Source organism: Pongo abelii, chromosome 3 (assembly GCF_028885655.2).
Source record: "Pongo abelii isolate AG06213 chromosome 3, NHGRI_mPonAbe1-v2.0_pri, whole genome shotgun sequence".
Lineage (NCBI taxonomy): Eukaryota > Metazoa > Chordata > Mammalia > Primates > Hominidae > Pongo > Pongo abelii.
The window spans coordinates 124,097,568-124,124,730 of NC_071988.2; the positions used below are offsets into that span (position 1 = coordinate 124,097,568).

Consider the following 27,163-nt stretch of genomic DNA (forward strand, 5'->3'; position numbering starts at 1 on the left):
TTTCCTTCTAACATGACTGTATTAATTGTGCCGATTGGCAACTGTTTAATTTCATAAGAGTAATAAAAAAAAACACTGTTTCTTAAAAAAAGTGATTTATTTGTATGTAAGCTTGGTGTGATGGCTCTTTTTATGTTGTTTCTCTCCTCACTTCACCCGTCACCAGTGGGACTTAACAGATGTTCAAAAGCAGTGTGAGTGAATTATGGAAGTTATGTGTAAAACAGAGTTTGGTAATCACTGAAGTGGGCATCAGCTCTTTTATTTACCAGGGACTTGCTTGTCTTCATTGGGAGACTTCATCCAATTTGTATTATTCTCATTTAAAATTATCATGGTTACTACAGTATTTACTTTTCATTTGTTTTAGATCAGAAAACTTTTTCTGCATTTATATCTTTAGTATTTCTAGGAGTTCATGAGAGGGAAAAAAGTAGATCTACTATACTTTCACCTTCACTAGTAAAGGTGTATTCCAGAGGTTTTTCTGTCTTTACCCCTACAAAACATTATTTTTAGGCTGCCATGTCTGAGATCTTGGGAAGTGCTGTCCAATTTGAGCTCTAGGTCAGCTTCCTGTGAACAAGTAAATGTGTTGGTAGTGTGTGTGTTTCTTGGGAACTTTTTAATTCTAGAGTTCAAAGTATTTTTCTTAGTATTAATGTATTACTGAAAATATAAGAACTTGGTTCTCTCCACAGGAAATACACACATTTTCACTTCATGTCTTGTGAATACCAAACAGTATCCTGAGGCAGATGTTTTCTTAATTTTTTTCCTTTAGATTTATGGGCATGAAAATAAGATTATCAAAATAACCATCTCAGTAAATATTCTGTGGTCACAGCTTTATGTTGTAGAAATTATTTTGCCATAATATTAGAAAAACTATTCAAATTACACCTAAAAATCTAATTTGTTAGTTGTTGTTACCCCATCATTTTTACCTGTATGTTTTTCCCTCTTCATTGCAGTGTCATAGTACGATTTTTATTGTCCAAGATATATAGGATGTTGTATTCAAATTTTTAAAGAGGTAAAGAGGTTGATTATCTAAACCAATATTAACTTGTAATTCTAAAATGGATTATTTTAGTCTTCTAGATTTTTTGAAATCTAAAACCTTTAGTAGATCTAGTACTTGTTGAAGACTGTGGGATGCGACATAACTCTTAGGTCTAAAGTTAAATTTCTCTGCACGGTGGAATGTCCTTTTCATGGCACAGAAATGTGGCCAAAAGAATGTTGGCCTTAAAACAACAAATACATGCATATCAAATCTAATTTTCTAGTTGATTTAACTTTTAGTGTGTTGCCTGAAAGAGGAAAAATGGCTCTATTTTATATGAATTTTCACATATTTAAAGGAAATTAAATCCTACAGGAAAAATAATAGCAAATTTGCAGTTTTTAGCAGAGTTAATAAAAAGTGAGAGACTTGAAGTTTAATGTAAACATGCTTCCAACTCCTGTGTATTTTTCATGACATCCAAATATTGCTCTGTTAGAGGACTGTCTTGATATGTTCTTTCACCATTTTAACAGGGAATGTTTTTATAAGGGTTACGTTGTCATACAGGCTGTATCTTAGTGTGAAAATATTTCTATTTCTAATCAATTTTATTTCCTTATCCAAAATTAAATTCTAGCCATTTGGTGGGGGAATTTTTAAATTATGATTATGTTTCTAAAAGTAATTTAAAATGTCCAGGGGTGAATTTCATACAGACAAAAGATGGTAATTTAATACATTGACCAGTGACTCCCCCTTTTTTTTTTCTTGTGTATGCTTCATTTCAGATGCATTCATTTTTCAACTCGCTTCCTTGTAAATTTCTTGAATAATAACAGGAAGTAATTATACCCTTGTTTTCTCCAGTTCTCTAGCCTTATCCTGATTTATCATAATATTGAAAAGATAAAAATAAATTCTCTGGCCGGGTGAGGTGGCTCATGCCTGTAATCCCAGCACTTTGGGAGGCCAAGGCAGGTGGATCACAAGGTCAGGAGTTCAAGACCAGCCTGGCCAAGATGGTGAAACCCCGTCGCTACTAAAAAAATACAAAAATTAGCTGGGCATGGTGGTGGGCGCCTGTAATTCCAGCTCCTCGGGAGGCTGAGGCAGAGAATTGCTTGAACCCAGGAGGTAGAGATTGTGGTGAGCCGAGATTGTGCCATGGCACTCCAGCCTGGGTGACAGAGTGAGACTCTGTCTCAAAAAAAATTTAAAAAATTTTTAGAAAATTTTCTTTTGTGTTATAGTTTATTTTTAATTTCAACCTGAAGATTTATCTCCTCATAAATTTATGTAAAATAAGAGGTCTTGAGCTTCTTCCTGAGAGAAAGTGAAGATTAAAATGGACATAGAAGCATTCTGCTAAAATATTTTTAGCACCAAACATCTTAATTTACATTCAAATAAATGAGACCCACCATATGCCTTTATTTATTGCAAAGCTATGGGTTATTGTACTATTGACATAAAAATCAGCTGGGAAGCTTAAGGACTTTTTCATATTGAACAGTTTGTACTTATGTTGTCAGAGATTCTGATTTTCCTTTGAATTTTCGAGTCAGATACCATTAGGGTATGGATTAAGCCTCTAGTTTTCTTTGTGTTTTTACAATAATTAATTTGCATGTACCTATCTTCAATTAAATTATTTTCAGTATTTTATAAAATGCCTGAGCTGTTTTAGAACACAGTTTATATGACAGCACAATATTCAAAATTGCTTATAAACATCAAAAGTTATGGATTAATATGAAAATTTTACCATGTCTGATAGACCAAATTACATTGGGAGTGTCGGGGAGGAAAGGGGAAACAAACTAACCAGTTAAGGAATGAAGGGAGTACTTTCCCTTCAAGTAAAGAAAGGAACAGAAAACCTAGTGTAAGGAAAAAAAGAGAGCCTGAGATCATTATCTGTCTATCAGACGTATACATACAGGTTGCTAGATCAGTATCTTTTAATTTCACATTAAGCACACTCTCTTTGAGGAATGAAAGTCAGTGTCTAATGATGTGAAGGCCAAAGAAAATGTCATAGTGCCCAGAAGTGGTTGCTGCTTTTAATTGGTATTTGTCATTTTAAAATACTTTGTTAGGAGACAAGATTATGAAGGCTGTTGACATCAATTCTTGCCGGCCATATGCCTTTTATTGGGTTAGGAAATCTGCCATCACCTTTCAACAAACATTTATTTATCGTGGTTCGCTAAACTTGTAAAACTATTGTTAAAATAAGGGTTAATTTAATATTTCAGACAAGGAAGAGAAATTATATCCTTGTGGAATTTTAACCAAAAATTGATTTGAAATTTCTACATAAAAACATAATTTCAGTTTTTGACTTGCTTTACATTTTATACCAAATTTGAGAAGCCTCACAGTTTCTTTTGGTTTCTGTTTGTTGTTTTTGTTTTTAGCAGATGGCCCATACCTTCAAATATTAGAGCAACCTAAACAGGTAAGATTAAAGGGATGGGACTTTAAATGTTAGATTCCAGTGTCTAATATTGAGATCATAAGCACTGAAGAATAGTAAATTTGTTCTATGAAGGAAGTAGCTTATCTTTGAAAGATCAACAACCTGACAAATTATGTAACAGCTTTATTCATTCACTTTACATTTCTCTTAGTCATTGTTCACACTGTCCTGAGCCTCAGTATGTAGTTCTGTAAAACTGCAGTTAATTACAGTATTAGAATTACAGTTAATTACAGTATTCTGCTGTCTCTACCAGCTTAACTTACCAGCCACTCCCAGGAAAGGCAGAGGTGATTTCCATTCATTTTCATTTATAAGGAAATACATATGCATACAGTTCACATGCACTGAGCGACATCCATCTATTATCCTTGCACATGTAGTACCTCTTAGCCTTCCTCCTTCCTTTGGTAGCCCCAGCCTTTTCTGTGCTGCCTTTGGAACATGTAACCTAACATACTGAAAGTACCAGTGGGAAGTAAAATGTTAGAATGAACTATTGAATTCTCTTCCCTCTGGTGTCAGCCTCTTTGGAGTCAGAAGAGGAACATTTTATCAGGTGCTTCTCCTTACCACTAGAGTCTGTAGAGGATAGCTCAGAACTGAAATGGCCTCCTCACTGTATCTAACTCTGTGGATATTTATAGAAAATTGGATGGGACCAATGCTGTGAAAGAGAAAGAAAGGCAATCTTTAATGTCTGCCTATAGGAGGTTTCAGTTATTAGGGAATGGGAATAATGGTGTAGTTCCCCACAGAATGAGGACAGTCAGTAAATCTTTGGATGGATAAACTAATCACATTTGTATGTGACTGAGGATATGGATACCTGTCCTCTTGCAGCTGTATTACCCAATACATTTTCTAAGTATTCTTTTCATTAGCTCAGGTGAGTGAAACACTTTTGCATTTTGTAACATTTAACACATGCTAACTAGGTCACAAGCTTAAATAAAGCATCCACTGCGTTGTGGTTTCCAGAATCATGACATTATATATGTATTATAGTTGGTCAGCATTTGATATAAATGTCTTAATGATTGCTGAACAGGCTATCCTTATAAGGTTGAAATTAAATGAAAGTTTTTGCTGTGGGGGCAAGAATGCCACATGAAACTTTGGGGCATGGTTCTAGTTCTTGCAGGTGTCACCTCCTGACTCCTCAGGCTGCCAGTAACACTCCGTTGCTTTACCTCCATGTTCAACTCTTTTTAGCAGTTATTTCTCAGAGAAGGTCATCAATTCCCAGTGAAATTTTATCCCTTAAAATTCTGTGGGCTCTGGCATCCTGGAAAATTTCCCAGCTTTTAAGATTTAGGTAGTCTATGAAACAGAAATCAACTAAAATTTGTCTGCATATGCCAAAGTATTTTTTCCAATATCATTTTCATAAGCATAGCACTACAATAAGAATTTTTAAATGTAATTCCTTATTATGGACCCAACAGTCATAAGGAAAAATTGGCATTTATGATTTACCTGAAGGGTTAATGTAGTTCCAAAATTCAAAATTTAATTCATATAAAAGCTTATGTGAGTAAAACAATGTGTTTACCAAAGTGATGCTATTTTGATATCTGAATTCAGTGAAAGTAAGAAGGTTGTATTCAAGTCAGACTTTCTGACTGAATGGATGTAGCTTTGCCTTTGAGGTTGATGACTCATTTTAAGCAAATGGAGTTACTGAGATGAGTGAATGTGGATTAAAGGCAAAATTTTAATCTCAGAAATTTAGAATCAGAAATGCATCCAGACAATGTATTTGACGACATCTTCCTGAAAACAGTTGTAAATTTTCATCCTCAGGTTAAAAACTTCTGAGGATTTAGATACTCTTATGTAACCATGAAAAATATCTATTAAGTATTTATAGTCTATTTGACACCACTCCCAATAAGATACAAACACATACGTGTCTATATTTTTCCAACTGTCCCAAAGGAATTTTATGATTAAAGATAATGAATTGTGTGTGTGTGGTTTTGTTTTTTAAAAATTCTTTTTTCTTTGGGACCTCTTAGCCACAGATTTTCCCCAGCTCTGACGGAGATGAGTCATAGCATAGACTACTGATTTTTAGAGCATCCAGTTCTGTTGCATATTAATCAGTGTTAATTAACTAATACTGTTCAAAAACTCAAGTTGTGTTTAAATTAGTAGTCAAGTAAATCTCTATTCTTATGGTTAGCTAATTCTGGAGGCTATTATACATGTGTTGTTTTTTTCATGGGTTTAGAAATTTCATTTAATTATTTTAAAAACCAACAGTGTTTGCTTACAAAAGGCATAGGGCTGAAACTGTAAATTATTTTTAAATATGAATTGTGTGAGAATCAAAACAAAGGAATTACCTCTGAAACTTCATCTCCAAAGGCTTCCCTTGTGTTTAGATCTGGGATCTCCCAAGGAGTTGTTTTAGGTCTCACTGTGATGAGTTGATCATAAACTTCAGACATTTGTGTGCATTAAGGAAATTTCCCAGACTAGGGAATTTACTTTAGGCCTTACTTATCTGGTAAATGTGTTTGAGGACTGATCTTTGGAAATCAGGAAGTTTTTGGATAATATAGGAACAGTTCCAGATGCTTCCCAGAGATTTAAATCAGTTCAAGGCACCTGGACTGCTCAGAGACTGCAAGACCCTACTTGGCATAATGAAATGTAGTATAGTCTGAGTAGTGCACACATTTTACATTGGTTCATGAGCTCAAAGCTGTCAAAATCTGCATGCTTGCTGGGGTTCCACAATTTAATGAGTAAGGGAGCGAACCCCCACCAGCAACTAGTGGGTGTGATGAGCTGATGGGCAGATGATCTAGTGCTGTATATGCAGAGTTGGTCCCACAATAGAAACAAAAGGTGAGAATGTTCCTTAAAAAATCTTAACATATTTTCTTTTCACCAAAAAGTGAATCTGTAAAAAGAAAATCATCTGCTTAAGCGACTATGTGGTTATAAACTACTAACACTACCACAGATTGATTGACGTCATTATAAAGTTGAATCAGGAAATACAGCGAAACCTCCCTTAATATGATGATGAGGTCATAATTATCCTTGTTTTATTCTTTGTATACAAATATGAATAAGTTAGCTTTATAAATCATAAAAAGTTAGAACTGGAGTAGACCTTAAAGATGGTCTGGTATAATCTTCCCTTTTGTACAAATGAAAAAACATGGCACTTCTTAGGTGTTTATCAGCCCACAGTAGTTTATATAGTGAAGGCTTCCAGCTAACTCTTCATTAATTAACTACATCTATAAAATTTCTGGGTTAGATAGTATTTAAGGGAACTATCTAGTTTTGGAATCATTCTGGTAGGTTAATATTCAATCTTGAGCTTGACCATATCAATAATCATAAAAACAAAAATCTTTGAAATGCTGAGAGAAGCTTAACAGATGCAGGGTCTAGCATAGGGTGTGTTCTACAACGCTGAAACAGTATATCTAAATAAACACGTCTGTAGTCCCTGCTGAACCAGCTGTAATCAGAGTAGATAAAGGAATGTCTTTAAGTAAGAGTCAAGGAAGCATAACTTTTATTAATATGGTAAAGTTCAGAGCTTGGCAGCAGCAATTTAAGACAAGGAAGCTCTGACTAGAACAAGCTGTAACATGTTGAGTCCAAAGCCTAAACTCTTCAGCAGATTACTCTCCACACATGCATAGCATGAGAGGTTCCATGGGCTTAGGTACCTGGCTTTTTAGCCATATCTTAGTGTACAAATATCAATTAATACCATTTTTCATAGTAAGATTACGGGAAAAGTGAGTCTCATTTACAGAGCGCTCTTTCACAGTTTCATGTTTTTCTTCTCTCATTTAGTAGACATAAGATTGAAAAATTTGTATGTATCTTTGTTGCCGTAATTTTTAATAAGTATTTCTCAAACTTAATTGGCTTAACGTTCACCTTTGCAGAGAGGATTTCGTTTCCGTTATGTATGTGAAGGCCCATCTCATGGTGGACTACCTGGTGCCTCTAGCGAAAAGAACAAGAAGTCTTACCCTCAGGTCAAAGTAAGTTTGTGGTAGCTCTCCTTCTATTTGAATTCTGGAAATTTTGATTTCCTGCGATTTCCAAGGAATTGCTTTAAATGAGTATGGGTTGCCTTTGCTCCTAAGCTGAAGTGTTCACATGATTATTAAAATTTTTAAATAGAAATTTGTCTCCTAGCAATAGAAGTGACAGATACTAAAACTTTGTTAACATTTCAATTTAGTAGAAATGTCTTCAACATTAGCTAACAAACTTATTATTTCTTGATCATCTTAAAGATTTTTAAAAATTGGATACTTCCTGAAACTTTAGTAAGTCTTTGAAAGAAATGGTTGATTTTGACTCTTTGGAGATGTAGTGAAAAACCAAACAAGTGACTGAGTGTATGGATTATATAGTATATTATTTAAGATTATGAATTCGGATCCAGACTTTGTTATTAGCTGTGTAGCTTTGAATAGGTTTAACCAATACTTTTAAACTTCAGTCTCTTAATGTATAAAATGCAGAAATATTAATAGTATATACTTCATAAGGTCCTTTAGAGATTAAATGAGAAAATGTGTACATGTTCCATAGAGAGCCTGAAAGTACCCTAGGGCCTTGGCCTGAGCAGATGTGTGGCCCTCTTGGAATGAACTGCTACGTGACACGCTGGTGGTGTGTTTGGTCATACCTTTTACCATGTTCAGGCTGTTTGTTTATTTGAGAATATTTTTCTCTAAGTTAATATGAGACTTTTAATTTCATAATATGCTACTATGTTTCATAGACTGACTGATGATAAACATATACTGATAATCATTTTGCAGATAAACCCAGTCAACAATTGTAATTTAGTTTTTTATAAAAGTTATTATTTGGTCAGTAATTCAAGGCTTGGACAAAATAGTTCTCACTATGTGTGTGTGCCCTTCAGGGTGTAACATGCTTTTGGCCTCAGTCTTTTTATTGGTTTGTTTTTGCAAGTAGATGAAGCTCAGTAGAGCAGGCCCTCAGCAAAGTTGTGATGTAAAGAAATCTGGCTGGGCTCATTGACTCATGCCTGTAATCCCAGCACTTTGGGAGGCCGAGGCTAGCAGATCACAAGGTCAGGAGTTCGAGACCAGCCTGGCCAATATGGTGAAACCCCATCTCTACTAAAAATACAAAAATAAGCTGGGCATGGTGGTGCACACCTGTAGTCCCAGCTAGTCAGGAGGCTGAGGCACAAGAATCGCTTGAACCCGGGAGGCGGAGGTTGCAGTGAGCCGAGATCATGCCACTGGACTCCATCCTGGACAGCAGAGCAAGACTCTGTCTCAAAAAAAAAAAAAAAAGAAATCTGTCTTTGGTTTTGCCAGCCTTGCATTTTATTTCTTCCTTTTTCTCTTATCCATCTTCTAGGCCCAGGCCTGTTAAATTTCTTATCCTTATTCCCAAACAAAAGACAAAATGTTGTGATGTCATTCTTTACCTTTCAAGTGAAACTTACCCATTATTTAGTATGGGTACTACTAGTCATATTTGCATTTTAAGTCTCTTAGCTCCAAGTGTGGAATGAAAGATGTTTTTTCTATTAAAGGTAATTAGGCGGGTAAATATGATGGCTTAAGTCCACAGAAGCAGACCACAGTCTTATGGCCTCACATCCTTTAGAACCTTGATGAGGAATGAGGAGCAGCAATAAAGAACTAATTTGCACTTATTAAACACCAAAGACTTGCCAAGTGCTTTGTATAACATTATCTCTTTTAATCTCTTAGAAATCTCAGTAGGTAAAAAGTGCAATGCCTGTGAACCCAAACAGACTCAGAGAATGGAATTATAATAACTGGCCTTTCTCACAAGACTAGTGGCTCTATATCCTGCAGCAGGCTATTGCTCACCGAACCTCTCAGAATGTGTGCATTTGGGGTACTGGGGGCAGAGAGATAAGGGACAAATTATGGGAAGACAGTGGTGTAAAAAGGCATGGTGAATGATAACTCTTGAAAACAAGGGAGAGAGAGGCTCAGTGGTCAATGGGTACTCAGGTATTGGGGAAGCCAGGCCCAGCACTTACCTTTTTAACACGTGTCTGTGTGTCATATGTATAAATATTGTGCCTTTATGTATGTGTATATTTGTGAGAAGGGGATTGAAAGACACATGTTATCAGCATTGACACTGACTATAATGACTGAAGAATTAACTTCAAGTGAAAAACTGGGAGTTTTTTCTGACTGGCTTGGCACAAAAAATATAAATTATGGTATTTTGTTTACTTCTATTGCTCTAGTATTTTGTGACTAAGTAACAATTCTTGATACTAACAAACACATGGCGTTAACTTTCTTATAAATTTATTGGCTAAGAAAAAACTTTATACATCCATTTATTCCCAGTCTTCATACATCTTTCTCATGTAGAGGTTTCATGTACTCAAAAACATATTGCTGCCTCAGTCACAAAATAATTTACAAATGAAACAACTTAATGGGCATTAGATGTTCTTGTAGAATGAAAGTTTCTATATCAAGGAGTTTCGTACTTACTGGGAAATATAGATATGTAAACGACTAATAATAAAGCAGGTTCAACTACAGTCACATTATTTCACCAAATCATTTATTTTTTATTCACTAATTCAGTATCCATTTATTAAGCATTTAATCAACTTGTAAGAGGAGGAGGAACTTAGAGTTAGAGAATATGACTATACAAACTGTCATTGTTCCCTTAGCTTGTCATTGTTCACTGAAAATTGAAATGGTTCTGCTGTTCCTAACAGGTAAAGGAAAGTAATTTTATTTATCCAAGAAATTCTTAATTGGAAGGATGGGGAGGAGAGAAAGAAAGAGACAATAGCCAGGTATTTTTTTTTTTCCAGAGCTCTTCTCCCAAATGTCCCTTTTAATAGTTATTTCTGCTCAGGATGACCTTTAAGTTTACAAAGGAATTTTAAATCCCCTTTCCCTGTAATGTTTAAGCAGAGGAAAAAATTGTTCTCCATGCATCTTTCTAATCAGGAAGACCTTTAAAATTGTACGTGTCTTTTCTGTGGTACTTTACTAAGCACCTGCTCGGTGAGAGACTGTAAGGGAAACAGTGGGATAGATACATCTAAAGTTTCTCAAACTTGGCTTTATTGACATTTGGGGCTTGAAAATTCTGTGTTGTGGGAGGCTGTCTGACACGTTATAAAATATTTAGCAGCCTCCCTGACCTTGACTCACTAGATGCTAATAGGATTCCTCTAATTGTGACATCCAAAAAGTCTCCACATTGACAAATGTCCCCTGGGGGGCAAAATCACCCCTCTTTGAGAACCACTGATGTGGATGCAACAAGGAATCAACCTTAACCTTACCCATTTGCATACTTTTCTACTATAAAGTTGTCTCGCATAGATTACGTAGAATTGTCCAAGTGTATTATTTTATAAACGTGCCTTTCTTGATTATTAGTAGATATTTCTTATCTTCAAGATGGTGATCATGGTGTCTGTATAATTTCTGTTAGAATATCATAGTTAGTGTACCTGGATACTAAGGAGAAAGATAGAAAAGATAAAATATGTATCTTCAACATTTTGTATTCTGTGATGACCCTAAAAGCTAATGTGGGAGTTCTGTTGACTGTTATAAACTATTACAGAAGAGAAAGTGAAAGTGGAGAGTTAGGTCCACTGTGTGTGAACAATGGGAGGGTCTGTGGAATGATGCTTTCAGGTGGGCAGAGGCCTCATGAAGGGTGGCCCCACACTCACCGCCAGAATCCAGAAGCCATTCCCACCGGAACTTCAGAGGGAGAGCATTTACATTTACAGGAAAGAAATGATACTTCTGAGCCTACACTTGCCACATATTCATTAAGTGCATTTGTTCAGGCATTAAAGTAAAATGCTATGGGCTGTGCTTTTCCTCAGCTACAGCCTCTGTCCCTCCAACCTCACACCCTGTCTTCCTGTCATGCCTTTGTGAGAGCTCCACCATTCTGCAGTGCCTGGAGAGGAACCTGGAAACGCTGATAGTTCAGTGCATACTCGGTCATATGGAGACAGCAGGAAAGAGTCAGGGGCCAACTTGAAAGCTTTCGGGGCTGGCTGTGGTTTGCAGGCTGTAGACACCAAACTATACTTTATAGAACATGTAAAAATATAGCCTGTATGGGTTACTCTCTTACTGATTGTCCAGATTTGATGCCTTACATTAAATCATTTTAAAACCAACTCTAGAAGTCTACTCAAATCCTGCATTTTCTACTGGAATTGTGTCCCATGCATAAAACCCTGTTTCGCATAGGTGTAGGCTAGGCTTACAGACCGTCTTACCATGTTGAGATTATTTCTAGAACTCAGGCTACTGAACCATCTGGTGCTCTGCCTGTGTCTTTCACATAGCTGAGAAGAAAATTTCCATTTAGCTTTCTAATGTCTTGCTGTGCAAGTCTTCATGCTCTTTTTTTAAAAAAAATTTTTAATTATAAATTCTTTCAAGCATATAGAAAGTTTAAAAATTGACATAACAGACACTATGTACTACAACACAAATTTAATAGGTATTAGCATCTTACCTTATTTGCTTTTGATAGCTCTCTCTCTCAGATAAAATATTTACAGCTAAAACCCCACTTATCCATCACTTTGTCCTCCTTCTTCTCCTTAGGTAAACTGCTACTCTGAATTTTCATTCCCCAAGATGTTTTTATATTTTTACTACATAAGAATGCATCTATAAATACTGGCATTTTCAAGAAAATTAATTTTTACTACCTTCAACCCAAATTTGCCGTTGTATAGGATGGCTCCTTTTCAGGGCAAACATAGGTTCAAACTGGACTCCATTGAAGATTAACTGGTACTCACTTTGATCCTATTGATTCCTCTTTGCTGTCTAGATGAAAATGTATTTGTCACAATGTAGAGTTTGTACTAACTCTTATAGCAAAAAATAATATTCAGAGAAAAATCTAGGGGAAGTAAGTATGCAGACTAACTCTTATATCTTGTCCTTTCATAAGAAAAATTTCCCATCATTAAACATTTAATAATCTATTGTACTGCCTATAAAATTTCCCTTTAAAGTTTTTTCCATTCTAATTTCATCATGGAGCTCCTAATGGGAGAGGCTGGCAGAAAAGCACAGGAACCTTCCTCTAGGCCAAGCTTGTCCCTGCCTGCTTTTGACTCAGCAAGGAGTGCCAAGGAAGGCTCACTTCCCTATTTTTCCCAAAAGCCACGCGTGAAGTTTTAAAAATCAAACTGCGTTCCCTTTCACAGGGGTGAGTGACAAGAGAGGCAGCCCCATGGGACTTCAGAAACTCTCACCAATCCTCCTCTAGAGTGACCAGAAAGTACCCCTTCCCATCCTAACTAATGTGACACGTCTTTCTGTGTGGTCCACTCTATGCAAAACCAGAAATTGACAAGAATGACTTTGATTGTAAAGTACAAATAGCTTACCAGTTAGTATTCTTAGTTTCTCTTTAGTTATAAATATCAAATGCAAGGGACTTGAAACCCAGCTGATAGAAGTGTAACTATTTTTAATCAAACATTTTCTGAAAGCTGGTTCTCACATATGTTGTCTTTCCTGAGTGTTTTATGTTGAGTGGAAGACGTGTTGAAATGTTTAGGTCAACAACAGCTTTTTGTTGTCCCCTTCCACTACTGATTTAAAAAAAAAAAAAGGCTCCGCTCTTCATGCCTTTCCTTAAAAATACTAAATGTTAAGTTTCTGTCGAGGTCGAATAGAGACTACCCTATCTGCTGTGGCATTTGAGGATATCACATATCCTTGCATAGTCTCCCTTTCCTTTGTATAGACTTGTCTGTTTCACGTGGTTTGGATCTATTTGAAGTACTAATTTAAAATAATTTAATCTGACTCAATTACTTAAAACAACAGGGGAGAATATCACCAATAATCAGCTAGGTGTGCATATAGAACCTAGTTCATATCATTTATTAGGATTTCCATTGAACCCCTAAGCTGTTCACTGCACAAATATTTAATTAGGGAAAATAACCATATCCCCTACGTACATTATACTGTGTGTTTTGTAAACCATGAGAAAAGCTGCTTATTGAACAGAAGGGCTTTGTAACCTGGGGTCTGTGGATCCCTGTTGGTGGTTTCAGAGGCTTTTTAGATTCCTAAATTTATATGCAGACTTACACATGTATGTATGTGCATTTTTTCTTGGGAGATGAGTAGAACTTTTTATCATATTTTCAAAGGGAAAGATTTAACATGGTTAAGAATCATGCTATAGCTTGTATCACTTTAGCTTTTTGATAGCAGCTATCTTTTTAAATGATCTATGTAATATCTTTTAAGATTTTTTCTTTTTTTATTCTTGCATTTTTAATCAATTTTAAGTGAAGTGAAATGCTTTATGTTGCTCAACACATAGCCCAGAAAGCCTCCCTTCAGTTTTCCAGTAGGTGGAAAAAAGATGAAACTGAATCGATGGCCAAAAGAGTTGAATGGGCTTCACTGCTTTTTCTTTCTTGCTCTTCCATACATTTGCAGATTAAGCATGAAGCTCACCATTAGTGATTGAAGCCAAAAGAGAGAAGGCAATTCATTGAACAAATATTGATTGAGCACTGTGTGTCGGGTACTGCTCTAGACAAGCAGACAAAAACTCCCTCCCATATGTAACCACAATTGAGACTTATAGGTAATTTTTGTTGCAAGTAGTTCAGAAATTTTGTATTTTGTCCTAAAACAAAGTATTACTTTGTAAAATATTTTTTTAAATAGCCCTCTAAATCTGCTGTATATATTCAAAGTCACCATTATAAAGTGGAGAAAGCTACTCATTAGAGAAAACCTATCACACAGATAATAGCTGGGAAGCTTAACCCTTAGAAATTATTAGGAGAGATATACGCTTCTTGAATTTAAGAACTATCTGAATTTTAAATTTTGTTTTGTCAGTTCTGGCTTGGTGACCTTCCTCTATTAGCCATTCCCATTTTTCTGCCCCTCCACTCTTCCTTGACACATGATTATTTCTGGGACCACTGTTCAATCCGAAACAAATCTCTGGTGGCTTCTTTTAAACCCAGTGGTCTCAGTCTGAAGGTATAGTGGGGCGACTCTTGGCATTCCATTCTGGAGTCTTGACCTCATAACGTCACATACTGGCAATTACGCCTTGATAAGGTGAAGTGAACACACAGAAACACTAAGATCCCCACATGTGTTCCACTGCCTCCTTCACAGACAAGTTGTTTTTCAACCCATCTGCGGGTCCAGAGGTGAAGCTGGAGGCTACCCTGCAGTCTCAGTCTTTTCTCCCCACCCTCCAGATGGCTTCCAAATACGAAGCCTCCAGCCTACCTTCACCTCTCTGGGGTCTCATGGACATGGGCTGGAAAGTGCATGCAGACTTTCACAGACAATGCTTTCTGCCTTTAGGTCCCCTTCTACCCAACAGAATGATTATAAGAATGGCTTGCCGTGCTTACTTACATCATCTCATTTAATCATCACAATAATCCACTGATGCAGATTCTGTGATCCGCATTTTATAAATGAGGAAATTGAAGCCTAGAGAAATTAAGAAGCTTAACTTGGGTCTCACAGGCTTTTAGAGATGGAGCCCAAGATTTCAGTTCATGCCATATGGTTTAAGGGCCTGCACTCTTAACCGTCATGGAATACCATTCATTATCATAATATTAAGGATCTGTCTCTACTTTGCAGGAATCTTTTAAATCTATGGTTCACAATCATGGGTGGACTTCAGAATCATCCAAAAATGTTTCAACCACAGAGACGCCTGGGACCCACTGCACAATTGCTAAATCACAGTGCATCATCTAGCCAATCTTGGATTCTACAATAATTCTATGACAGTTTCTAAGAATACATGCCATTATATAATGGCAACATATTACAACAGATAATTGAATAGATATTCAATGTATAACCATGGAATAGAATATTATGCCACTGTGTTTTAAAAAGGTAATTAAGAGGATACGGCACAACATGGAAAACTGCTTACAACATAATATTAAGGATAAACCTCAGCTGGGCATAGTGGCTCATGCCTATAATCCAAACACTTTTGGGAGGCCAAAGCAGGAGGATTGCTTGAGCCCAGGATTTTGAGGCCAGCATGGGCAACATAGTGAGACCCTGTCTCTATAAACAATTTTTTTTAAAGAAAAAAAACAGGATTTCAAATTATTGCTAATATTTGTAGTGATTACAAATATTAGCTTCTTTTTATAAAGCCTGGGTGGAAGCATATAGATGAATCTTTAGCTTTATTTATTCATCCATGACTTAAAGAAGATTGGTTAACACCTGACTCCACCTTGAGTAGCAGAACACTGGACTGAAGGAAAAAAAAAATGTGAAGCTGTCTTACTTAGCTATAGTTTCCAGCATGTTTTCTCAGGAGCTCTATGGGAGACAGTGCAGTGTGGCTCTCAGACCTTATTATACATAAAAATCTGCTTCAAAACTTACTTAAAATATCGATTTTATTCCATTTCCAAAGCCTGGTAGAGTAGATAATTCTCCCACTACAATACACTTAGTAACACTAGAAAAAATATATAACATTTTCTTTAATGCATAGCTGCGTTTATTAGAAAGTATGAAAAGTACTGGGGCACCATAAAACAAAAGAAAAATTTGGGAAAACACAGTAAGATATGGATGGACTCTGGGGCCACAGCTGCCCCGGAAATATTTGCTGACCTAGATAATCAAGAAGCTTGGTTTTTAACAGCTTCCTAGAGACAAAAGATAAGGCCTTGGGCCTTTCCAATCTGAGGAATTGAAACTGCAATCACCCACTTAAGTCAGGACTCTCTCAGGGCTACAGTTTCTGTTGATGGGTGATCCTCAGGCAGAGAGGTGATGAGGAAGTTGCCTGTCTCAGCCTAGGGGGAATCAGAAGATAAAATGCCTCTTTTGAGAATCAGTAACTACAAGCCCAATTCTTACAGATTCAGAGTTAAGTGTATGCTCCCTGAATAGAGTAGGAAACCCCAAGTCTAGAAATGAATATGAAGTTGTTCCACATTGGGGATACCCTCAGAGCCTTGCAGAAAAGCATAAAAATGTATGTGGCTCAAAGAATCATGAGCTCCTGATCAAAAATTAGAAAATATGTATGCAAATAAGCCACTCTGTTTAAGAATTGGCAGAAAAATGAAAAGCAGAATTAAATCCCCAGAATCTTCAGATAATTGAATTACCAATTGTTTGATATATAAATACAAAATAAGTTTGGAATAGAAAACAGACCAGGCAGAATGAAAATAAAACCAAGTCGAATTTTTAAAATTAAATGTGCAACATTGAAAATGATTCAACATAGTTAACATGGATAATTTGAAAGAAAGGATGAGCTGGCAGGTACAAGAGAAGGAGTAAGAGGTGTCTAGTTGAAGTCCTAGAAAGAGGTATTACAACTGCAGATTTCTGGTTCTACATTTACAGTTTCTAGGTCTGGGGTGAGGTTTAGGTGGTTGTGGACCACACTTTTAGGTTTTAAAGCATTAGCTCTGAAGTCATTTGGTTCAGGGCTGAGCATGATGTTGGTTCCTAGTTTTGCGACTTGCAGTGTTACTTAACTTGGCTAAGCATCAGCTTCCTCATCTATGAAATTGAAAAAATAATACCTACTTCATAGGATATATGTGTAAATCAAGTTATTCAGTACATGCCACACAGTAAGCACTTAAAAATGACAGTTGCTTCTATTTTTATATAGCCAAATACACTACTACAAATATTGAGTGGCAGCTTTGCTGGTTCATTTATGGATTCATGGAGCTACACAAAACCTTCACCAGTCTATTAATTTATTTTTAGTACAGTCTCTCTAATCAGTATTGCTTCCACTGTATATTGACCCCATATCCTTTCTTCTGTCTGGGGTTATTAAGATAGGAGACGGAGATCAGCTGTGTCAAAAGCTTTCTTTTAGATGTAACACATGATTTCTTATGAAAATCTCATAGGTAGGAAACCAGAAAGGAATTATTAAATTCTTGTTAGGCTCCTTAGTTGTATTAGTTTTGTAGGGCAGTGTTTTAATTTAGGATACTTAGGATAGAGAGCACCCCTTCCATAATTAGGAGAAACACAAGATGGAAATAAAGATTTTATTACTTACTGGTCCTGGGGAGCACACAGCACTCCAGGGGAGGCCACACACCAAGGTCGGGAGCATGTGGAGAAAGAGAGAGAAAGGAACTCATGGGCCATTGCCTTTACTGAGTCCAGGACATTATCCAAACAGGCTTCCCACAGGGAGTTTTAATAGGTGGGTTTCAGGCAAGCAGGTATGAGTTCCAGGAGGTCACACTGTGACAAAGAAGAAGTCACTGTGGCATATCTGCACAGTCCATGCAAGGTGTGAGTGTCAGTGAAGACCAGTCAGGTAGGCTATATGTAGCTGGCCCATGGGGAGGCGATCACCAGGTGGCCATTGTATAATGCAGATACCTAGATTGGCCACATAGAGGAACTAGGAGGAGGTGTAGTACTGGAAACTGCGTCGACGGTCACTGAGCCCTGCTTTAGGTATGAGAAAGTCCAGCTTATATTCAAAATAGATGCAAAGGCAGCATAAAATTAAAAGCATTCACTGCCAGCTGCCATAACAAGTTACCACAAACTAGGTGGTTTAAAGCAACCGAAATTTATTCTTTCACAGTTCTGGATGCTAGAAGTCCAATATCATGGTCTTTGCAGGGCCATGCCCCCTTTGAAGGCTCTAGGCAATAATCCTTCCTTGCCTGTTTCTAGCTTCTTGTGGTTGCTGACAATTCATGGCAGTTTTTGACTTGTAGTTGCATCATTCCAATTTCTGTCTCCATCTTCACATGAATACTGTCTTCTTTCTGTGTCCCTGTATCCAAATCTCCCTCTTCTTTCTCTTAGAGACCTGTCATTGTGTTTACGGCATCCATAACCCTATGTGACCTCATCTTAACTAATCATAATTGCAACGACCCCATTTCCAGATAATATAATATTCTGAGGCTCTGGGTGGACATGAATTCTGGGTTTACACCATTCAGCCCACTACAAACATATTGTGGCATTGAGGTTATAAGCCAGTAGCCCTATGAGTATAGGATGATGCCCATTTCAACCTGATAATACACTCCGAAAGAGATCACATGTTAACATTGTTGCCTCAGTTAATCATAGAAATACTCAATTAGTATAGAAATAACAAGAAAAATGCTTTGTTATTCTCGTGTCATTTATCGAGTTCTTACTATGTATCTGTTATTGTTATCCTTATACACTTCTGCACAAAAGATGGTTTTATCCCAAGTTTTAGCTTAGAAACTGAGGCTTAATGAGTAACTTGACCAAGAATGGCTTCTCTTTCTCCATTTCCTCCCTCTCATGGTGTTAAGTTTTATATACATATAATATATATTATTCTATTAATATAGATTAATATATGTATTTATATATGTACATTTTATATATGTATAAAACTTATGTTGTAAGTTTTACATACATATATATTCTGTTTATATATATTGAATTTATATATATATATAAAACTTAATACTATTAAGTCTTAACACTATTAAGTCTCATGGTGTTGAGTTATATAGTTGTTCTATTAAATATATATATATATGGGGAGGGGTGTTTCTCCAGCCTAGACTTCTACTTTGAAATGTAGTCTCCAGGCTCAGCTACTTGTTTGACATTGCCACTTGGATGTCTGGTAGACTTAACATATTCACAACTGAATTTCAAGTCTTCCCCACCAATCTGCTCTGCCTCATAGCTTCCCCTTTCCGGAATGTGGTTGCTCCATCCTTCCAGTTGTGCAGGCCCCAAATCTTGGATTTTTCCTTGACTCCTCTCTTCTTCTCAAATCCCACATGTAATCCATCAGGTAGTCTTATTGGCTGTGCCTTCACACTTTTTTTCAGAAGCTAATTATTCTTCAACACCTCCAATGCTGCCACCCTGGCATAAGCTACCATCCTCAGCATCTTTCTTCCAGTGGATTTTAGCATCCATGAATGATTATTTCCTAAATCAATTATCAATAATTGTTATTTCTATTTCTATCCTTCCTGTCACTTTTCCGGGTTTTTTTTAAAAGAGCTTTCTTCATTCTTCTTTAAAAAAAATTAAAATTAGCATCAGTATGAACTCGTGGATTCTTTTGTTATTCATTGTACTATAAGCCATTCCTGTCATTATTCATTTTGATTCTTAAATTGTTCTATTCTTGGCCAGTGGGAGTCTTTCATGCTAGCTCCTGTGTCTTTTTGATATGTCCCCATCTTTTTTTTCCTAACACTTTCCTTATTTCTGAAATTGTAAGCTATTCTAGATTCACCCTATACCTTCACTACCCCAGTCCAGGCATCGTCTATCTCTCTAAGAAGTCCTAGTTCCTTTTAGCAGGAGAAGTTTTTCTAGACTCTTTCATTAGGCAGAGCTACAAAATTGATTATTTTAAAAATCTCGAGTTCATACACTAATTCATAACTAATTCCAATCCAACACTGCAGGCTTCTTCCCTCCCTCCCCTCATCCCATATTTGTATTTGTATTTGAGATATGAAATGTGTATCTCATATCCCATATTTCTTCAGTAACTGAAAACCCTCATCATCAATGATAGTAGCATGCTTACTCATTTTGCTCAGTCCAATAACACACACACACTTGTAGGAAAATAGAATAGTTTTAGAATGGCTATACCAATATCTGCAAGCTTACTATATTCGGTTCAAAATTTCTTTGTAGTTCTTTTGACCAAATGTATTCAACAGAGAGCACTCAGTCAGAGTAAGTGTACAAAAGTTACTTGGATTAGATTTTTTCCTTCTATGTATTTATGTTTCCATTGGGCTATAGAGTTAAGCTATTTTTTTATTTCTATTCCATTTTACGGGTTTTCCCATCCCTGTTGATTTAGTAATTTTATTTTTCGAATATCAACATTTGTCAGTTTCACATCTTTCATTTATATGAGGTTAACTAGACCCTTTAGAAATCATTATAAAGTCAGGTTGTTCTATTAATTTTTAAAATAGGTGTATAAAAACCAAAGGGATCAATCAGAGCCTTGATTTAAAGTATGTTCTAAATTATTTCAGAAACCCGAATCCATCTAATCCCAGAACATTTCATTTGTAGATTTCAAAGACTTCTTGGCCTTCCTACCTTCCTTACATTTATGTAGCATGTGTTTATCCAAGGCACACCACCTGCCAGGCACAGTGCTGGGCTCTGTGTTGACACACATGAATGTGATCATCTTTCTGTAGCCCCCAGGTTACATGGCACCACAGCTAAGATACAGACATGTGTGAGAGAGTAATCAGGGTGTTACTCAGGATTTGCTAGAGGACTGCCTCTTCAAAGGATATTCTGAATTGGTGTGTGTGTGTGTGTGTGTGTGTGCATGTGTGTGTGTGTATGTGTGTTGAGGTGGACTGGGAGAAAATACACCCTCCTTGAGATCATCTCCTGGCTAGATAGTCTCTCCCTTCTCTATTTGTGATAGAATGCAAGTGGAATTTGACAGGTGTACTTCTCAAACTAGAAACTAGAGAGCTGCCATCTCAGTCACCGTAAGAAGAACGAATCACACCAAACCTACATCATTGTCTTCTATGACAGGATTTGTAGAAGGGTGAGATAGTGAGATGCTGGAGATCCCTGTTTTGGTAGTTCAGGGATTCACAGCATCTCCCATGCTGGTGATGTCAAACCTGAAGAGATATTTCTAGTGATAGGTTCCAGGGATCTTTCCCCAAATACTTTAGTATATTTTATCATTGTCCTAAATACAGCCCTAGAAGGTTCTTATTAAATTTGCAGGTGACATGAAGTGATAGACAACAAACAATTTGAATTCAAATTAATTTTGAAAGCTGAGACAATGGACCCAATTCTTCAGCAATTATATTTAAAAGATATAAATACATGCAAAAAACAAATTACAAGTATGGGTGGAAGAGAGATGATTTAGCAGCAACGCATGCAAAGAGATCTAGGAGTTTTAGTTAATAACAGACTCAACATGAACCAGCAATGCAATGTGACTACCAAACAAGTAATTCCTCATTAGGCTGCATTAATGGAAACATGATATATAAGACCAAGGAAGTGGTGGTCTCATTTGCACTCTGTGATGAAAGGCCACACCAGGAATACAGTGTAATACTGCTGGCACCACATTTGTAGAGAAATAGAAACCAACTTGAGTGTCTTCAGAGCAGAATGGTGACAGAACTCAAACTTCCCTCAAATGAGGAGTAGTTACTGAGCCTGAGAAATTTATATCCTGGAGGATTTGGTTGTCTTCAAATATATGAATGGCTGTGATGGGGAGAAAAGGATTAAATGTGTCCTGTTGTCACAAGAGGATGAAATAAGAAGCGGTGAATGGAAGCCCCAGGCGATACAGGTTTCAGTTGCTGCTGACAGTCAGGGCTTTCTGAGGGTGGAATGTATCGCCTCAGGACAAAGTGAGTCCATTGTCACTGAATTGGTTCAAAAATGACCAGGAAGACTACAGGGCAGGGAAGCTAACTTGTATTATAATAAGTAATTTTTTTCTTTTTTATTTGTATGCCCTTAGAAAGATGTTTACTTAACTTGATAAATCTGTAACAAGGGATAATCAAGATTTGGTTATAGGACAATTACAATTTTCTGACAGATCCACCAAAATAATAGAAATTAATAGCTTACACACTACTTTATCCAAGCTGTAGAATGTATGACTTACTTCATATACTTTGTGTTTAGTCGGTTTATACAGGCTGAACAATATAAAGTTAAGACATTAAAGGGTTTTTTTGCAGGTTTAAAGTACTACCGTTTTTCCAAATTACTGGCTGATCCTAGAACCTTGAGAAACTGGTGTTTCCCCCCTTCCTACTTTTGTTTACATCATAGTACATTTAGATGGTACAATATTTTGGTTAACCTCAGTCTGACACTTAGATTGTGTTCTGTTTTGCCCTATTAATGTCTAGAATGTAAAAAGACCAGTAAAGTAGAACCAAGAAATCAAAGAAAATTTCCCAGTTCTAATCACTTGTAATTCTCTTAATTTAGTAGGGGCTTTCCACAGGAAATCACAATAGAATAGTTGAAATGCTCTTTATCTTATGTACTTTCCTTCTGAAGAAAGGGACAGTTAATTGGCTTTTTCCCAACATGGTCCAAATTTTTATACAGGGCAGCTATATTTACTGTAGTACAAAGGAAATTCTATACAGAATGATGTCTCTAAGTATTTTCAATAATTAAGAACCTAATTGCTTCTCTAGCCAGTGGGTTTCAGTGAAAGTGATAAAATAGATTTTCTAAGCAAGAAAAATACATAATGAGGGTGATTGAATACCTTTAAGAAAAAAGAAATCAGTGATATTCAATCCCAAGTAAATTTGGATATCACAGAGTCAGAGATATTCTTAATTATTTTAAATTAAATTTGAGTCAAAAACAATGTGTTGAAAGAGTTTAAAATCATTTTAAAAGAATGTTAGAAATTTACATTAATAATTTCTATTTTCAATGAATAAATAAATGAGAAACCTAGAATTTTTGTTTTGGACACACTTCGATCATATCTAATGTGTTCTACTTCCTCTAATTATTTTTATGTTATTAGGATTTTTAAAAAACCTTTTAGATTAAAATTTCTCAGTGTATCTTTGTTTGCGTGTCTTTTTTTCTCTCCCCACTTATGTAATTGAAGCATTTCTGACATATCCTCAGAACAGACAGATTCTTATCAGGACTTAACTACCCAGGGAAGGGCCCTCCTTGGATTTACTGAAAATAAACACTTTGGGTACTCAGTCTCAGTTTTAATGACAAAAGTTGAAATCTTTGCCTAACATGAAGGTTTTTCTTTGTCTCTAAATTTTGATTTTCCATGCTATCAGAGGTCCCATTGCAACAGGTAATTTGAGTGTTGATTGTATGTTTTCTCAGTTTGTAATTGTGGTGAAATGTATTTAAAATGTTCACAATTTTAAACTTAAGTTTACCTATAAGGTTCTTTCCAACTCAGAAATTCTGCGATGGTAAACTTTTTTTTTGTAGTTTGAAAATGTGATCTTTGGATGTTGTGTCTTCTGTGTCCTATGCATATAACTAGGAATCATAGAATTTTAGAGCTGGAAAATGAGTGAGACATTATCTAGTGATTCTGCAAATGAAGAATTAAAAGGCCCAAAGAGGTTAGGTGACTCACGCAGTATCCTAGCAGTACCTGGTGACTGGAACTCTGGCCACCTACTGCAGCACTAAAAATTAACCCAAATGTTTTTATCTGAAAATTTGCAGACTTCAGGCTAGGCCTGTAAATAAATAAATAAGAAGTTAAAACATATTTGAGAAAGGTAAGCTTAATATGCCACATTTGGGAAAAGATGTGCCTGACACAAATGTATTTGGTGTAATAGAGAACATTCTTCCATTATACCAAAATGAAAATTTTGAACATTCTCAAAATTCTCGAATTTTGAGACATTTATATTAAGCACAGTTTATTCAGACTCTCTGTAAACTGTGCTGTCATCCCTGTTGTTTTCTCCAAGTGGAATCATACTTAAATTACAACTTTAGGGAGTTTAATGTTTCCTATTTTTGCACTCCTGGGATATTTTTCAGTGACTCAGAAGCATAAACTGGCACTGTGAAGTTAAGGCTGTGTTCCAGTGGGAATGACAGCGTGTCTCTAGGACGCTGGTGGAGAAAGCCCTCCTCATGCAGCTGCCTTGCGGAGTCTCCCTGCTGGTGGTGAATATGAGATCACGCAGGGCCTGCAGCCAGAGCAGTACATCTCTCAGTCTCGCTTCTGGTTTTACCTAGAGCCAACCCTTAGCGATTGTCTGCCTCCTTGGCCAAGTCCCCACACAATAGGAAAACTGTGTCTCAAGGTCGAATTCTATTAATACCTGAGAGGTTAATTTATAAACATTTAAGATGTTTTAGCATCTCTGCAGCCAGTGTCTCTGTAAATGAAAATTGTTTTTCGAAGTAGAAAAGCGTAAGGGAGTACAAGGGCTTCAAAAAATAATCGTTTTAGGAATAAGAATATTGCCAGGGTTAGGTGTTCCTAACTGTGGTTTCAAGCAGAGGAGTTAGTAAAATTCCAAAAGTTAATCAGCTTCACGTACTCAACTTTCGCTAGGACTTTGCAGAAACTCCTCAGGGATCCCTCAGAGTTAGATTAGGGAGATGAACCCTGTCATAGGACAGTAACCATTCAACAGTTGGATAGCCTGTTGGGTCCCACTGTCCTCAGCCTTTCCTAATGTTGCCTGGGAACACCACTTTTCTGCTCGCTCCTTTTTCAGTGTAGCCTAGAGACAATTATTTATTTATTCACTAGCTCTTTTAACAAATATTGATTAAGTAGGTACTGGTTCTGTTCTAGGGGTTGGAAAAACAGAGAAAATTAAATAGTGCCTTTGTCCTCAGGAAACAATCCATTTAATAGAGAGACTAAGATATGCCCTTAAATACCTGAATCACCACTGCATAACCAGCACCTGTGGCTGTCATGTGGGAATTGTTGAACAAGATAATTTTTGAATGAAAGAATAAATAACCTAATTGCTCTAATGTAAAGATGAATTTCTAAGAGTCGGCTAGTTGGGATGATTATAGAAGGATTCAAGGGAGAGATGTATGAAAGCATAGATCTAATGAGAGAAAACAGCACAGCAGAAAAAGCAGCAAAGGCTCAAAAGTAGAAATCTCTGAGATCGAATGGAGAATAGTAAATAATTTGCTGGAATGAAAAGCACATGGAAGGCAAGGGTGGCAATAAGGCTGGAGATAGTAGATAAGGCCAAATCATGCAAGAATTTAAACTGTATGTTTTTAGAAAATGGGTAAGCTATAGAAATTTTATATAGGAATGAGAAATTATCAGCAGCATTGTGCTTTAGGATTACAAATCTGGTAGCAATCTGCTAACTGATATTGGAAGGGAAAGGCCCAGAGACACTAGTTGGAAGAATTGCAGTGATTCTTTATGAGCTAAACTAAGAGTTCAAGCTAAGATAGATAAACTAAGGAATGAGAATGGAAGAAAGGAACAAACTGAGATTTTTGGGGTGGTACTCAGCTGAAATTTGGCAACTGGTTAAACATAAAAGACAAGAGACAGAGAGGAATCCAAGATGAAAAGAGGATTTTGCTGCAATTTTTTAGAAGGCGGCATTTGTATTTCCATTTCCAGGAGGTGGAGTAGCTTTGAGAAGAAAGGTGATTAGTTCAGTTTTGGGCACATTGAGCTGTAAAGATATTATGGACAGGAAGATACCCTACAAACAGCTGAAAATGTTGCACATGCTTAAAAAGAAGATGAGAACATGAGATTTCAATTTAGCCATCATCTGCATGGAGTAGACAATTCAATCCAGGAGACTTGATAAGAATGTCAAGGGAGTGATCACGATAAAGGTGAGAAATGGACTGAGCATCGATCTCTGCTGAAACATCTCTTTGAGCAGGAAGAAGAGTGCCTTAGCAAAAGCAGCCAGTGAAATGGGGAGTTGGGGGAGACTTTCAAGGAGGGAATGGTAACATATCCCATTCCCAAAGAAGTCAAGCAGGGGTGAGGAATAATAAATGGCTAGTGGGTTTGGAAACATGGAATCTGTCATGACCTTTACACACTTTTTCATTTGATGGATCGGGGGATTACTTACATTTGCAGAGGGACTCAGATTAAGTGGTGGTGGTTCAGCATTAGTAATTAGAGATTTTCTTATGTACTTTGTAGGGAGAAATAGAATGGCATTCAAACAGGTATAAGTTCCTCTTAAGAACCTTTCTCATTGGATTGTAGAGAAGATCAAATGAAAGAATCGTTCAGTATTTCTTGGTATCATGCCCAGCCCATAGGTTTCAATAAATCTTAACCTTTACAGTTGTCATCATCATTATCCAGAAGGGGCTTTTTTTTAGAATAAGGAAGAAAAGCAGTGCTCATCTGTAGACAAGGGAAAAAACTCCTTTGGAGAGAGAAAGAGAAGGGTAATTCAGGAGATCAGGAATAAACATTAAGGGTAAAAACAGAATGGTTAGCCCTGAAAAAGGGAACAAATATGTTTCTCTGAATTAGGAGAGGATATGTGAAGTAACAGGGACGTTTTGAGCCTCAGTAACAGTAAGGAGAAGGAGAGTGAAGGAACTTGCACGCAGTGACTTCTACCTTCTCATTAAAGTCAAGAGAGAATCTCAACTGCAGATATCTGCTTAAGGTAGGAAAAGAGAAATAAGAATTGCTGTCATTTATTTTGTGGTTTTGATATAACAAAAACTGTACTAGACACTTTACCTCCTTTAATCCTCATGAAAATTTAGAGATTATATATTTGTATTCACATTTTACAAATGAGAAAGCAAGTAAAAAAGTTAAGTAACTCTCCCGGAGTCCCCCAGATGGTCATAGCCCAGATTCAGAGCCAGCTATGTCTTACTCCAAAGCCTGTGCTCTTTATTGAAACATACGCCACTAGTTTGAGATCTCGGAGGTGTACCCCTGCACTACTAAAGTCCTGTGGGGTAGTTGTTCCTATCCATCACCACAGTGAATATCAAGGAAGGGCCCTCATTTGAGGAATAACAGACAGTGAAATTGAGATGGACCAGAAATGCAAATCCTGGATCCCTGAGGGAAACAACAAAATGAAG

At 36.6% G+C, this 27,163-nt stretch overlaps 1 protein-coding gene across 4 annotated transcripts in view; it reads left to right on the top strand.

Moving 5' to 3' along the window:
- Window positions 1-27,163, top strand: part of NFKB1 (nuclear factor kappa B subunit 1) — a 115,938-nt gene that overhangs the window by 28,962 nt on the left and 59,813 nt on the right. For 2 of the 4 annotated variants that reach the window (XM_054553513.2, XM_024245821.3), the window contains 2 exons: window positions 3,433-3,473; window positions 7,421-7,519. In XM_054553513.2, coding sequence (XP_054409488.1) covers window positions 3,433-3,473; window positions 7,421-7,519 — 140 coding nt within the window. The remainder of the gene's footprint in view (window positions 1-3,432; window positions 3,474-7,420; window positions 7,520-27,163) is intronic. The other 2 variants (XM_054553514.2, XM_024245822.3) reach the window with 1 other exon arrangement.